The sequence below is a fragment of the Hemibagrus wyckioides genome, linkage group LG25 (genome assembly GCF_019097595.1).
Source record: "Hemibagrus wyckioides isolate EC202008001 linkage group LG25, SWU_Hwy_1.0, whole genome shotgun sequence".
NCBI classification, from domain to species: Eukaryota; Metazoa; Chordata; class Actinopteri; order Siluriformes; family Bagridae; genus Hemibagrus; species Hemibagrus wyckioides.
Window position 1 is genome coordinate 2,545,892 of NC_080734.1, and position 14,256 is coordinate 2,560,147.

General features: G+C 48.7%; 1 protein-coding gene across 2 annotated transcripts; it reads left to right on the plus strand.

The window, feature by feature from the left end:
- Positions 1–431: 431 nt before the first annotated feature.
- Positions 432–3,853, plus strand: tmem251 (transmembrane protein 251). 2 transcript variants are annotated; one of them, XM_058378547.1, is made up of 2 exons: positions 432–590; positions 2,411–3,853. In XM_058378547.1, the coding sequence occupies exon 2, from the start codon at positions 2,426–2,428 to the stop codon at positions 2,849–2,851; it is 426 nt and encodes a 141-aa protein (XP_058234530.1). In that variant the 5' UTR covers positions 432–590; positions 2,411–2,425; the 3' UTR covers positions 2,852–3,853. The 2 variants fall into 2 exon arrangements, with proteins under 2 accessions (XP_058234530.1, XP_058234531.1); XM_058378548.1 differs by having other exon boundaries at positions 444–590; positions 2,298–3,853.
- Positions 3,854–14,256: the final 10,403 nt, after the last annotated feature.

Sequence of the window (14,256 nt, forward strand, 5' to 3'; positions counted from 1 at the left end):
GACAAACTGGTTGTAGGAAAACTGAATCTTCAACAGTTCAGTAAAACAAACCTGCTGCTGAAACGCCCTGTGGTCATTTATAGGGCATGGTGTAAAGCACGAGCACGTGACGAGAGGCGTGATGAAGGAGTGAAAAGATGACACTGGTGTATAAAGAAAATATGACCAGTGTTTCTGAAATGGAGCTTTAAGGTTATCATCATATCTCTGCAGGCTGAATGCACACGTTTAAAGTTCATATATGATAGTAACAGATGCCTTGAAGAATCGTGATGTTATATTTTTGCTAAATTCATGCGTGTAAGCATGTATAACTGTATGAGACCGCAATAAATGACGTCATAATTAAGAAAGGTGACGTTATCAGTGCGCGCCGCTAGGAGGCAGCAGAGGCGCAGCGAGCTGGTGGGATAACGCCACCGCTGAAGCAGTGTCGAAGGACCCGGATGTTCCCGGTTTCAGGAAGTCAGTCATATGACAACAAACGCGGAGAGCAGCAGATAAAGAGCAGCAGATAAAGAGCAGCAGATAAAGAGCTTTTCACCTTTAATCTTCTCTAAATCACTCAAAATAAAGCCTCAGAGAACACAGTGAGTACCAACCGCTCCACATCTCTGTGGCGTTATCGCTCAGGATTTTACTGTAAACTTTAGAGAAATTCAAGAGCTTTCATGTGTGTTTGGTATTCTAAAAGAAAATGTCTAAAACATGTTCATGTCTAATATCTTTAAAATATTAAACTAAAATAATCATTTCATGATATGAAGAGGTATTTTACACTAAAGCTGAGCGATGTGTCAAGAATATCGGATCACGAGTCTCCACCACACGATAGAGATAGATATATATTCATCACGATATATACAGTATCTGACAGTACACCCCTCACATTGTTGTAAATATTTTATTATATCTTTTCATGTGACAACACTGAAGTAATGCCCCTCTGCTCCAATGTACAGTAGTGAGTGTCCAGCCTGTATAACAGTGTAAATTTGCTGTCTCCTCAAAATAACTCAACACACAGACATTAATGTCTAAACCGTTGGCAACAAAAGTGACTACACCCCTAAGTGGAGATGTCCAAATTGGGCCCAAAGTGTCAATATTTTGTTTGGCCACCATTATTTTCCAGCACCGCCTGAACCCTCTCGGTCATGGAGTTCACCAGAGCTTCACAGGTTGCCCCTGGAGTCCTCTTCCACTCCTCCATGATGACATCACAGAGCTGGTGGATGTTAGAGACCTTGCACTCCCCCACCTTCCATTTGAGGATGCCCCACAGATGCTCAATAGGGTTTAGGTCTGGAGACATGCTTGGCCAGTCCATCACCTTTACCCTCAGCTTCTTTAGCAAGGCAGTGGTGGTCTTGGAGGTGTGTTTGGGGTCGTTATGTTGGAATACTGCCCTGTGGCCCAGTCTCCGGAGGGAGGGGATCATGCTCTGCTTCAGTATGTCACAGTACATGTTGGCATTCATGGTTCCCTCAAAGACGACCTCCGGATATGACGCTGAGCACGTGCACTCAACTTCTTTGGTGGACCATGGCGAGGCCTGTTTTGAGTGGAACCTGTCCTGTAAAACCACTGTATGGTCTTGCCCACTGTGCTGCAGCTCAGTTTCAGGGTCTTCTTCTTCTTATAGCCCAGGCCATCTTTATGTAGAGCAACAATTCTTTTTTTCAGATCCTCAGAGAGTTCCTTGCCATGAGGTGCCATGTTGAACTTCCAGTGACCAGTATGAGAGAGTGTGAGAGCGATAACACCAAATTTAACACACCTGCTCCCCATTCACACCTGAGACCTTGTAACACTCACGAGTCACATGACCCCGGGGAGGGTAAATGGCTAATTGGGCCCAATTTGGACATTTCCACTTAGGGGTGTAGTCACTTTTGTTGCCAACAGTTTAGACATTAATGTCTGTGTGTTGAGTTATTTTGAGGAGACAGCAAATTTACACTGTTATACAGGCTGGACACTCACTACTGTACATTGGAGCAGAGGGGCATTACTTCAGTGTTGTCACATGAAAAGATATAATAAAATATTTACAGAAATGTCAGGGGTGTACTCACTTTTGTGAGATACTGTAAATATTCATCACAGTATATATTAATCAGGATATTAACATTATAGATCACGATATTTCAGTTTTCTAAGGATTTCAGTGTTGTGTAAAATTACTAAAACAGAGTTTGCTGATATTTTTCTTTAAAATAAAAACGCTGAAAAGAACGAAAAGTGAATTTTCTCTTAAAGTCTGATTTTAAAATAAGAATCTGTTTTCCTGACAGTGGACAGTGAAGGTTTCCTCTCAGAGGTCATCAGGTCAGGGATTTATGAGAGTTGTAGCTGCAGTAATGTGTGTGCTGTCTCTGTGGAGAGCTAATCAGCGCTGGTGTTTCAGACAGGAGCATGGAGAATGATGAACTTTCGTCAGAGGATGGGATGGATCGGAGTGGCCGCGTACTTGCTGGTTAGCATCGCGGGCGTTTATTACATGTTCGAGATCAATCAGACCTACAACCGGCTCACGCTGGAGAAGACCGGCGGTACACGCCCACCACCACAGCGCGCCGCAGACTCCGCCTCCTCTCCGTCCTCCCCGTCCTCCTGGATGCAAAGCGTGAAGTCGCGGCTCCTCCTCCTGCCCTTCTGGCTGTGGGCGGTCCTCTTCCTCGTCCCGTACCTGCAGGTCTTCCTCTTCCTCTACTCCTGCACCAGAGCCGACCCCAAGACCGTGGGGTACTGTATCCTGCCCGTCTGCCTCGCCCTGCTCTGTAACAGACACGCCTCCTTCACCAAGGCGTCCAATCAGATCAGCAGGCTGCAGCTGATTGACACCTGATTTGGGCGGGGCTTCCACGCGGTTTATTCACCGGAGCAGAAACATTTCAGATGAGGCGAGGCGAGGCGAGGCTTTCTACAGTTTCTACTCAGCTCTCATGACTTCCTGCTAAATCACTCCAGACTGCTTTAGACCTTTCTTCTCTTTTTAAATCAATCACTGCTTTAAACTCCTGATGATGATGATGATGATGATGATGATGGTGATGATGAACCAGCAACTCCATTATGATTATTATTTTTATTTACCAGTTTGGACCTAATGCACAAAATAAAAACAATAATAAATAAATGATTTAATAATAATAATAATAATAATAATAATAATAGTAATATCTATTTTTTATAAACTTGTTCCAGTCTCTCTGTGATTAGTTACATCTGTTCGTTTGACTTTAAGTCTTTATATATTCCTTAAGTTGTTTATTTTTTTGTTTATTGACTGGTTTGTTTAACAAGAGAAAGAAATTTGGAAATAATATAAATATATAAAAAAGAATGCAGACATAAAGGGGTTAATAAAAAAATTGATAAAATGCAGTTTAATTCAAATTAGTGAGAAATTTATGAATAAAGAATTTAAAATAAATAAATATTATAAATAAATGTTCAAATTAATAAGGATAAATACAAAAAATCATTTATTAAAACATATTTCTATTTTCTAATTTAAGAATTGAAAGCTGTACACTTTTTTCAGATCTTTTTAAATTAATTTATTTGCATTTTTGTTCTGTAATTTGTTTTTTTTTACGCATTTTTCCTTTCTTTCCTGTAGAAAGTGAAATTTATTTTCTGCTGTTTGTTGTTGTTGTTGTTGTTTATCTGAGCAGCTGGAGGGATGTGGGGTTTGTTTAAGCTTTAAGAATTTAAAATTCTACTCCAATGATTGTCAAAATTCATTCACTTTTACAACTAGAAATAAGAGTTTGATTAAAAAAAACAAAAAAAAAACATTGCCCAATTTTTTTTCTTTTGAATAAAAAAACGCTTGTGTTCTGGACACGGGTCTGAGTCTCTGGACTTCACTGTGTTTACCTCATCACCCTCCAGCTTTACGCTGTGTGTGTGAGAGAGTGTGTGTGTAATAATAATAATATAATTAGCCTTTATTTGTCACATATACATTACTGCACAGTGAAATTCTTTTCTTCGCATATCCTAACCTTTGGAGGTTGGGGTCAGAGCACAGGGTCAGCTATGATACAGCGCCCCTGGAGCAGAGAGGGTTAAGGGCCTTGCTCAAGGGCCCAACAGTGGCAACTTGGTGGTGCTGGGGCTTGAACCCATGAATTTTCCGGTCAATCACCCAGAGCCTTAACCACGTGAGTGAGTGAGTGAGTGTGATTGAGTGTGTAAGTGATTGTGTGTGTGTGAGTGAGTGAGTGTGGGAGTGTGTGTGTGTGAGTGAGTGAGTGAGTTAGTGTGTGTGGGAGTGAGGGAGTGAGTGAGTGAGTATGGGAGTGACTGAGTGTGGGAGGGAGTGAGTGTGGGAGTGTGTGAGTGAGTGAGTATGGGAGTGACTGAGTGTGGGAGTGAGTGTGTGAGTGAGTGAGTGTGGGAGTGAGTGAGTGAGTGTGGGAGTGAGTGTGGGAGTGAGTGAGTGTGGGAGTGAGTGAGTGAGTGAGTGAGTGAGTGTGGGAGTGAGTGAGTATGGGAGTGAGTGAGTGTGGGAGTGAGTGTGGGAGTGAGTGAGTGTGGGAGTGAGTGTGTGTGGGAGTGAGTGTGTGTGGGAGTGAGTGAGTGTGGGAGTGAGTGAGTGAGTGTGTGAGTGAGTGAGTATGGGAGTGACTGAGTGTGGGAGTGAGTGTGTGGGAGTGAGTGAGTATGGGAGTGAGTGAGTGTGGGAGTGAGTGAGTGAGTGTGGGAGTGTGTGAGTGAGTGTGTGAGTGAGTGTGGGAGTGAGTGAGTGAGTGTGTGTGTGAGTGAGTGTGTGAGTGAGTGAGTGAGTTAGTGTGTGTGGGAGTGAGTGTGTGTGGGAGTGAGGGAGTGAGTGAGTGAGTATGGGAGTGAGTGAGTGTGTGAGTGAGTGTGGGAGTGAGTGTGGGAGTGAGTGAGTGAGTGTGGGAGTGAGTGTGGGAGTGAGTGAGTGTCAGTGTGGGAGTGAGTGTGTGTGGGAGTGAGTGAGTGTGTGAGTGTGGGAGTGACTGAGTGAGTGTGGGAGTGAGTGAGTGTCAGTGTGGGAGTGAGTGTGGGAGTGAGTGAGTGTGGGAGTGAGTGTGTGTGGGAGTGAGTGAGTGTGGGAGTGAGTGAGTGTGGGAGTGTGTGTGTGTGTGTGTGAGTGAGTGAGTGTGTGTGGGAGTGAGTGAGTGTGTGGGAGTGAGTGAGTGAGTGTGGGAGTGTGTGGGAGTGAGTGAGTGTGGGAGTGTGTGTGAGTGAGTGAGTGTGGGAGTGTGTGTGAGTGTGGGAGTGTGTGTGAGTGAGTGAGTGTGGGAGTGAGTGTGTGTGTGTGAGTGTGTGTGGGAGTGAGTGTGAGTGAGTGTGTGTGAGTGAGTGTGGGAGTGAGTGTGTGTGAGTGTGGGAGTGAGTGTGAGTGTGTGGGACTGAGTGTGTGTGAGTGTGGGAGTGAGTGAGTGTGGGAGTGAGTGAGTGTGGGAGTGAGTGAGTGTGGGAGTGAGTGTGTGTGGGAGTGAGTGTGTGCGCGAGTGAGTGAGTGCGGGAGTGAGTGTGTGTGAGTGTGGGAGTGAGTGTGTGGGAGTGAGTGTGTGGGAGTGAGTGAGTGTGGGAGTGAGTGTGTGCGAGTGTGGGAGTGAGTGAGTGTGTGTGAGTGTGGGAGTGAGTGTGTGTGAGTGTGGGAGTGAGTGAGTGTGTGGGAGTGAGTTTGTGTGAGTGTGGGAGTGAGTGTGTGTGAGTGTGGGAGTGAGAGTGTGTGGGAGTGAGTGTGTGTGAGTGTGGGAGTGAGTGTGTGTGAGTGTGGGAGTGAGTGTGTGCGAGTGTGGGAGTGTGTGTGTGCGAGTGTGGGAGTGTGTGTGTGGGAGTGTGGGAGTGTGTGTGTGGGAGTGTGTGTGTGCGAGTGTGGGAGTGAGTGTGTGTGAGTGAGTGTGTGTGAGTGTGGGAGTGAGTGTGTGTAAGTGAGTGTGGGAGTGAGTGTGTGTGAGTGTGGGAGTGAGTGTGTGTGGGACTGAGTGTGTGTGAGTGTGGGAGTGAGTGTGTGGAGTGAGTGAGTGTGGGAGTGAGTGAGTGTGGGAGTGAGTGAGTGTGGGAGTGTGGGAGTGAGTGAGTGCGAGTGTGGGAGTGTGTGTGTGTGAGTGTGGGAGTGAGTGAGTGTGGGAGTGTGTGTGTGTGCGAGTGTGGGAGTGAGTGTGTGCGAGTGTGGGAGTGAGTGTGTGCGAGTGTGGGAGTGAGTGTGTGTGAGTGGGAGTGAGTGTGTGTGAGTGTGGGAGTGAGTGAGTGTGGGAGTGAGTTTGTGTGAGTGTGGGAGTGAGTGTGGGAGTGAGTGTGTGTGAGTGTGGGAGTGAGTGAGTGAGTGTGTGTGAGTGTGGGAGTGAGTATGTGTGAGTGTGGGAGTGAGTGTGTGTGAGTGTGGGAGTGAGTGAGTGTGAGTGTGGGAGTGAGTGTGGGAGTGTGTGTGTGCAAGTGTGGGAGTGAGTGTGTGTGGGAGTGAGTGTGGGAGTGAGTTTGTGTGAGTGAGTGTTTGTGGGAGTGAGTGTGTGTGGGAGTGAGTGTGTGTGAGTGTGGGAGTGAGTGTGTGTGGGAGTGAGTGTGTGTGAGTGTGTATGGGAGTGAGTGTGTGTGAGTGTGGGAGTGTGTGAGTGAGTGAGTGTGGGAGTGAGTGTGGGAGTGAGTGTGTGTGGGAGTGAGTGTGTGTGAGTGTGTATGGGAGTGAGTGTGTGTGTGGGAGTGTGTGAGTGAGTGAGTGTGGGAGTGAGTGTGGGAGTGAGTGTGTGAGTGAGTGAGTGAGTGTGTGAGTGAGTGAGTGAGTGAGTGTGAGTGAGTGTGGGAGTGAGTGTGTGAGTGAGTGAGTGAGTGTGTGAGTGAGTGAGTGAGTGAGTGTGAGTGAGTGTGTGAGTGAGTGAGTGAGTGTGGGAGTGATTGAGTGAGTGTGGGAGTGAGTGAGTGTGTGTGGGAGTGATTGAGTGAGTGTGGGAGTGTGTGAGTGTGGGAGTGATTGAGTGAGTGTGGGAGTGAGTGAGTGTGTGAGTGAGTGTGGGAGTGAGTGTGTGAGTGAGTGAGTGTGGGAGTGAGTGTGGGAGTGAGTGTGTGTGGGAGTGAGTGTGTGTGGGAGTGATTGAGTGAGTGTGGGAGTGAGTGTGTGTGGGAGTGATTGAGTGAGTGTGGGAGTGAGTGAGTGTGGGAGTGAGTGTGTGTGGGAGTGAGTGTGTGTGGGAGTGATTGAGTGAGTGTGGGAGTGAGTGTGTGTGAGTGTGGGAGTGAGTGTGTGTGAGTATGTGGGAGTGAGTGTGTGTGAGTGTGGGAGTGAGTGAGTGTGAGTGTGGGAGTGAGTGTGTGTGGGAGTGAGTGTGTGTGAGTGTGGAAGTGAGTTTGTGGGAGTGAGTGTGTGTGAGTGAGTGTGAGTGAGTGTGTGTGAGTGTGAGTGAGTGTGTGAGAGTGTGGGAGTGAGTGTGTGTGAGTGTGGGAGTGAGTTTGTGTGAGTGAGTGTTTGTGGGAGTGAGTGTGTGTGAGTGTGGGAGTGAGTGTGTGTGGGAGTGAGTGTGTGTGAGTGTGGGAGTGTGTGTGAGTGTGTGTATGGGAGTGAGTGTGTGTGTGTGCGAGTGAGTGTGTGTGCGAGTGAGTGTGTGTGCGAGTGAGTGTGGGAGTGAGTGAGTGTGGGAGTGAGTGAGTGTGGGAGTGAGTGTGGGAGTGAGTGAGTGAGTGTGGGAGTGAGTGAGTGTGGGAGTGAGTGTGTGAGTGAGTGAGTGTGTGAGTGAGTGAGTGTGTGAGTGAGTGTGGGAGTGTGGGAGTGAGTGAGTGTGTGAGTGAGTGAGTGTTTGTGGGAGTGATTGAGTGAGTGTGGGAGTGAGTGTGTGTGGGAGTGAGTGTGTGTGGGAGTGAGTGAGTGTGGGAGTGAGTGTGTGAGTGAGTGAGTGTGGGAGTGAGTGTGTGAGTGAGTGAGTGTGGGAGTGAGTGTGTGTGGGAGTGAGTGTGTGTGGGAGTGATTGAGTGAGTGTGGGAGTGAGTGAGTGTGGGAGTGAGTGTGTGTGGGAGTGAGTGAGTGAGTGTGTGTGTGTGAGTGTGGGAGTGAGTGTGTGTGTGTGGGAGTGAGTGTGGGAGTGAGTGTGTGTGTGTGGGAGTGTGTGTATGGGAGTGAGTGAGTGTGGGAGTGTGTGTGAGTGAGTGTGTGTGAGTGAGTGTGGGAGTGTGTGTGTGAGTCTGGGAGTGTGTGTGAGTGAGTGAGTGTGTATGAGTGTGTGTGGGACTGAGTGTGTGGGAGTGAGTGAGTGAGTGTGGGAGTGAGTGTGGGAGTGAGTGTGTGCGAGTGAGTGAGTGAGTGTGTGTGAGTGTGGGAGTGAGTGAGTGAGTGAGTGTGGGAGTGAGTGTGTGTGAGTGTGGGAGTGAGTGTGTGTGGGAGTGAGTGTGGGAGTGAGTGTGTGTGTGTGGGAGTGTGTGTATGGGAGTGAGTGAGTGTGGGAGTGTGTGTGAGTGAGTGTGTGTGAGTGAGTGTGGGAGTGTGTGTGTGAGTCTGGGAGTGTGTGTGAGTGAGTGAGTGTGTATGAGTGTGTGTGGGACTGAGTGTGTGGGAGTGAGTGAGTGAGTGTGGGAGTGAGTGTGGGAGTGAGTGTGTGCGAGTGAGTGTGTGTGAGTGTGGGAGTGAGTGAGTGAGTGAGTGTGGGAGTGAGTGTGTGTGAGTGTGGGAGTGAGTGTGTGGGCGAGTGAGGGAGTGAGTGAGTGTGTGTGAGTGTGGGAGTGAGTGAGTGAGTGAGTGAGTGTGGGAGTGAGTGAGTGAGTGAGTGTGTGAGTGAGTGTGTGGGAGTGTGGGAGTGAGTGTGTGTGTGTGGGAGTGTGTGTGTGCGAGTGTGGGAGTGAGTGTAAGTGAGTGTGGGAGTGAGTTTGTGTGAGTGAGTGTTTGTGTGAGTGAGTGTTTGTGGGAGTGAGTGTTTGTGGGAGTGAGTGTGTGTGGGAGTGAGTGTGTGTGGGAGTGAGTGTGTGTGAGTGTGGGAGTGAGTGTGTGTGAGTGTGGGAGTGAGTGTGTGTGTGTGTGTGTGCGAGTGTGGGAGTGAGTGTGTGTGGGAGTGAGTGTGTGTGGGAGTGAGTGTGTGTGGGAGTGAGTGTGTGTGAGTGTGGGAGTGAGTTTGTGTGAGTGAGTGTTTGTGGGAGTGAGTGTGTGTGGGAGTGAGTGTGTGGGAGTGAGTGTGTGAGTGTGTGGGTGTGAGTGTGTGTGGGAGTGAGTGTGTGAGTGAGTGTGTGTGGGAGTGAGTGTGTGTGTGTGTGGGAGTGTGTGTGTGGGAGTGAGTGAGTGTGTGTGAGTGTGGGAGTGAGTTTGTGTGAGTGAGTGTTTGTGGGAGTGAGTGTGTGTGAGTGTGTATGGGAGTGAGTGTGAGTGAGTGTGTGTGAGTGTGGGAGTGAGTGTGTGTGAGTGTGGGAGTGAGTGTGTGTGAGTGTGGGAGTGAGTGTGTGTGTGAGTGTGGGAGTGAGTTTGTGTGAGTGAGTGTTTGTGGGAGTGTGTGTGTGTGTGGGAGTGTGTGTGTGGGAGTGAGTGAGTGTGTGTGAGTGTGGGAGTGAGTTTGTGTGAGTGAGTGTTTGTGGGAGTGAGTGTGTGTGAGTGTGTATGGGAGTGAGTGTGAGTGTGGGAGTGAGTGTGTGTGAGTGTGGGAGTGAGTGTGTGAGTGAGTGTGTGTGAGTGTGGGAGTGAGTTTGTGTGAGTGAGTGTTTGTGGGAGTGAGTGTGTGTGTGTGTGGGAGTGAGTGTGTGAGTGTGGGAGTGAGTGTGTGTGAGTGTGTGTGGGAGTGAGTGTGTGTGAGTGAGTGTGAGTGTGGGAGTGAGTGTGTGTGTGCGAGTGAGTGTGAGTGAGTGTGGGAGTGAGTGTGTGTGGGAGTGAGTGTGGGAGTGAGTGTGTGTGAGTGTGGGAGTGAGTTTGTGTGAGTGTGGGAGTGAGTTTGTGTGAGTGAGTGTTTGTGGGAGTGAGTGTGTGTGGGAGTGAGTGTGTGTGGGAGTGAGTGTTTGTGGGAGTGAGTGTGTGTGAGTGTGGGAGTGAGTGTGTGTGAGTGTGGGAGTGAGTGTGTGTGGGAGTGAGTGTGTGTGAGTGTGGGAGTGAGTGTGTGGGAGTGAGTGTGGGAGTGAGTGAGTGTGAGTGTGGGAGTGAGTGTGTGTGTGTGTGGGAGTGTGTGTGGGAGTGAGTGAGTGTGTGTGAGTGTGGGAGTGAGTTTGTGTGAGTGTGTGTTTGTGGGAGTGAGTGTGTGTGAGTGTGTATGGGAGTGAGTGTGAGTGAGTGTGTGTGAGTGTGGGAGTGAGTGTGGGAGTGAGTGTGTGTGTGTGTGGGAGTGAGTGTGTGTGTGTGTGGGAGTGAGTGTGTGAGTGTGGGAGTGAGTGTGTGTGAGTGTGTATGGGAGTGAGTGTGTGTGAGTGTGTGTGGGAGTGAGTGTGTGTGAGTGTGTGTGAGTGTGTGTGAGTGTGGGAGTGAGTGAGTGTGAGTGTGGGAGTGAGTGTGTGTGTGCGAGTGAGTGTGAGTGAGTGTGTGTGAGTGTGGGAGTGAGTTTGTGTGAGTGAGTGTGGGAGTGAGTGTGTGTGGGAGTGAGTGTGTGTGAGTGTGGGAGTGAGTGTAAGTGAGTGTGGGAGTGAGTGTGTGTGGGAGTGAGTGTGGGAGTGAGTTTGTGTGAGTGAGTGTTTGTGGGAGTGAGTGTGTGTGTGTGTGAGTGTGGGAGTGAGTGAGTGAGTGAGTGAGTGAGTGTACGAGTGAGTGAGTGTGTGTGTGTGTGAGTGAGTGAGTGTGTGGGAGTGAGTGTGTGTGAGAGTGAGTGTGTGTGAGTGTGTGTGAGTGAGTGAGTGTGTGTGTGAGAGTGTGGGAGTGTGTGTGTGTGTGAGTGTGGGAGTGAGTGTGTATGAGTGTGTATGGGAGTGAGTGTGAGTGAGTGTGGGAGTGAGTGTGTGTGTGTGGGAGTGAGTGTGTGTGAGTGTGTGTGGGAGTGAGTGTGTGAGTGTGGGAGTGAGTGAGTGTGTGTGAGTGTGTGTGAGTATGGGAGTGAGTGTGTGTGAGTGAGTGAGTGTGTGTGAGTGAGTGTGTGTGAGTGATTGAGTGTGTGGGAGTGAGTGTGTGTGAGTGAGTGTGTGTGAGTGTGGGAGTGTGTGTGAGTGAGTGAGTGTGTGTGTGAGAGTGTGGGAGTGTGTGTGAGTGAGTGTGGGAGTGAGTGTGTGTGAGTGAGTGTGGGAGTGAGTGTGTGTGAGTGTGGGAGTGAGTTTGTGTGTGAGTGTGGGAGTGAGTTTGTGTGGGAGTGAGTGTGTGAGTGTGGGAGTGAGTGTGTGAGTGTGGGAGTGAGTGTGTGTGAGTGTGTATGGGAGTGAGTGTGTGTGAGTGTGGGAACTATTTTGACGCCACAGTATGAAAGTCTGCCTCTTTATAACTGAGGGGAAGTTCGTTTAATTAGAATCTGTTTCCTCCTTTTATTTCCTCTGAACAAATTTTTAAAGAACAAAAAATACTGCTCACAAACCTGAGAAGCCTCATCTTCCCTCACCCCTGTACCTTACCTCATCACTCTTCCCTTACCCCCTGTACCTTACCTCATCACTCTTCCCTCACCTCCTGTACCTTACCTCATCACTCTTCCCTCACCTCCTGTACCTTACCTCATCACTCTTCCCTTACCCCCTGTACCTTACCTCATCACTCTTCCCTCACCTCCTGTACCTTACCTCATCACTCTTCCCTCACCCCCTGTACCTTACCTCATCACTCTTCCCTCACCCCCTGTACCTTACCTCATCACTCTTCCCTTACCCCCTGTACCTTACCTCATCACTCTACTCTTACCCCCTGTACCTTACCTCATCACTCTTCCCTCACCCCCTGTACCTTACCTCATCACTCTTCCCTTACCCCCTGTACCTTACCTCATCACTCTTCCCTTACCCCCTGTACCTTACCTCATCACTCTTCCCTCACCCCTGTACCTTACCTCATCACTCTTCCCTCACCCCCTGTACCTTACCTCATCATTCTTCCCTTACCCCCTGTACCTTACCTCATCACTCTTCCCTTACCCCCTGTACCTTACCTCATCACTCTTCTCTTCCCCCCTGTACCTTACCTCATCACTCTTCCCTCACCCCTGTACCTTACCTCATCACTCTTCCCTTACCCCCTGTACCTTACCTCATCACTCTTCCCTTACCCCCTGTACCTTACCTCATCACTCTTCCCTTACCCCCTGTACCTTACCTCATCACTCTTCCCTCACCTCCTGTACCTTACCTCATCACTCTTCCCTCACCCCCTGTACCTTACCTCATCACTCTTCCCTCACCCCTTGTACCTTACCTCATCACTCTTCCCTTACCCCCTGTACCTTACCTCATCACTCTTCCCTTACCCCCTGTACCTTACCTCATCACTCTTCCCTTACCCCCTGTACCTTACCTCATCACTCTTCCCTTACCCCCTGTACCTTACCTCATCACTCTTCCCTTACCCCCTGTACCTTACCTCATCACTCTTCCCTCACCCCCTGTACCTTACCTCATCACTCTTCCCTTACCCCCTGTACCTTACCTCATCACTCTTCCCTCACCCCATACCTTACCTCATCACTCTTTCCTCACCCCTGTACCTAACCTCATCACTCTTCCCTCACCCCCTGTACCTTACCTCATCATTCTTCCCTTACCCCCTGTACCTTACCTCATCACTCTTCCCTTACCCCCTGTACCTTACCTCATCACTCTTCCCTTACCCCCTGTACCTTACCTCATCACTCTTCCCTCACCCCTGTACCTTACCTCATCACTCTTCCCTTACCCCTGTACCTTACCTCATCACTCTTCCCTTACCCCCTGTACCTTACCTCATCACTCTTCCCTTACCCCCTGTACCTTACCTCATCACTCTAACCTCACTCCTTTACCTTACCTCATCACTCTTCCCTCACCCCTGTACCTTACCTCATCACTCTTCCCTCACTCCTGTACCTTACCTCATCACTCTTCCCTCACCCCGTACCTTACCTCATCACTCTAACCTCACTCCTGTACCTTACCTCATCACTCTTCCCTCACCCCTGTACCTTACCTCACTCTTCCCTCACCCCCTGTACCTTACTTCATCACTCTTCCCTCACCCCCTGTACCTTACCTCATCACTCTTCCCTCACCCCATACCTTACCTCATCACTCTTTCCTCACCCCTGTACCTAACCTCATCACTCTTCCCTCACCCCCTGTACCTTACCTCATCACTCTTCCCTCACCCCTGTACCTTACCTCATCACTCTAACCTCACTCCTGTACCTTACCTCATCACTCTTCCCTCACCCCTGTACCTTACCTCATCACTCTTCCCTCACTCCTGTACCTTACCTCATCACTCTTCCCTCACCTCCTGTACCTTACCTCATCACTCTTTCCTCACCCCTGTACCTTACCTCATCACTCTTCCCTCACCCCCTGTACCTTACCTCATCACTCTTCCCTCACCCCCTGTACCTTACCTCATCACTCTTCCCTTACCCCTTGTACCTTACCTCATCACTCTTCCCTCACCCCTGTACCTTACCTCATCACTCTAACCTCATTCCTGTACCTTACCTCATCACTCTTCCCTCACCCCGTACCTTACCTCATCACTCTAACCTCACCTCATCACTCTTTCCTCACCCCTGTACCTTACCTCATCACTCTTCCCTCACCCCCTGTACCTTACCTCATCACTCTTTCCTCACCCCCTGTACCTTACCTCATCACTCTTCCCTCACCCCCTGTACCTTACCTCATTATACCTCACCGCTCTTATTTTACCCGCTGTACCTCTCCTCAGAGGTTAACAAGGGTTAATACAGAGGACTGGTATTTGTTTACATTTACAAATTATTCATCCTTATTTTTTATTAATTTAGTAAAGACTAACGAACACCCGGTTAGTTAACACAGAACTCTGATCATCATATTTTAACTTAATTACCACCTCTCCTACCTTCCTCACCATCATCGTCTTCTTCACCTCACACTTCTCCGTCTAAACCTCCTCCAGTTATCTTTATGACTCTTTGCTCTCTCTCTCTCTCTCTCTCTTAACAAAAGTTCTGGATTAGTTTTGCACCAGAGGTTTAAACACTTTTCTGCCTTTTTACTGTTTATTTTATTTGTAATAAACACTGTGAGGTTTTTTTTCTTGCTGGATGTGCAGAACATCTGGAGGAGGATTTTAACGATGTAATAATTCTAATGTTTGTCACATGACTAATTTAATGCCTTTCAACAACCTTAATGCACTGTTTAATGATTTAAATAAAATTAATTCAAATAAAACAAAAAGAAAAA

Bases quoted from the DNA above. Each gene is read 5' to 3' on its own strand.
- tmem251 (XM_058378547.1), top strand. From the start codon at position 2,426: ATGATGAACTTTCGTCAGAGGATGGGATGGATCGGAGTGGCCGCGTAC.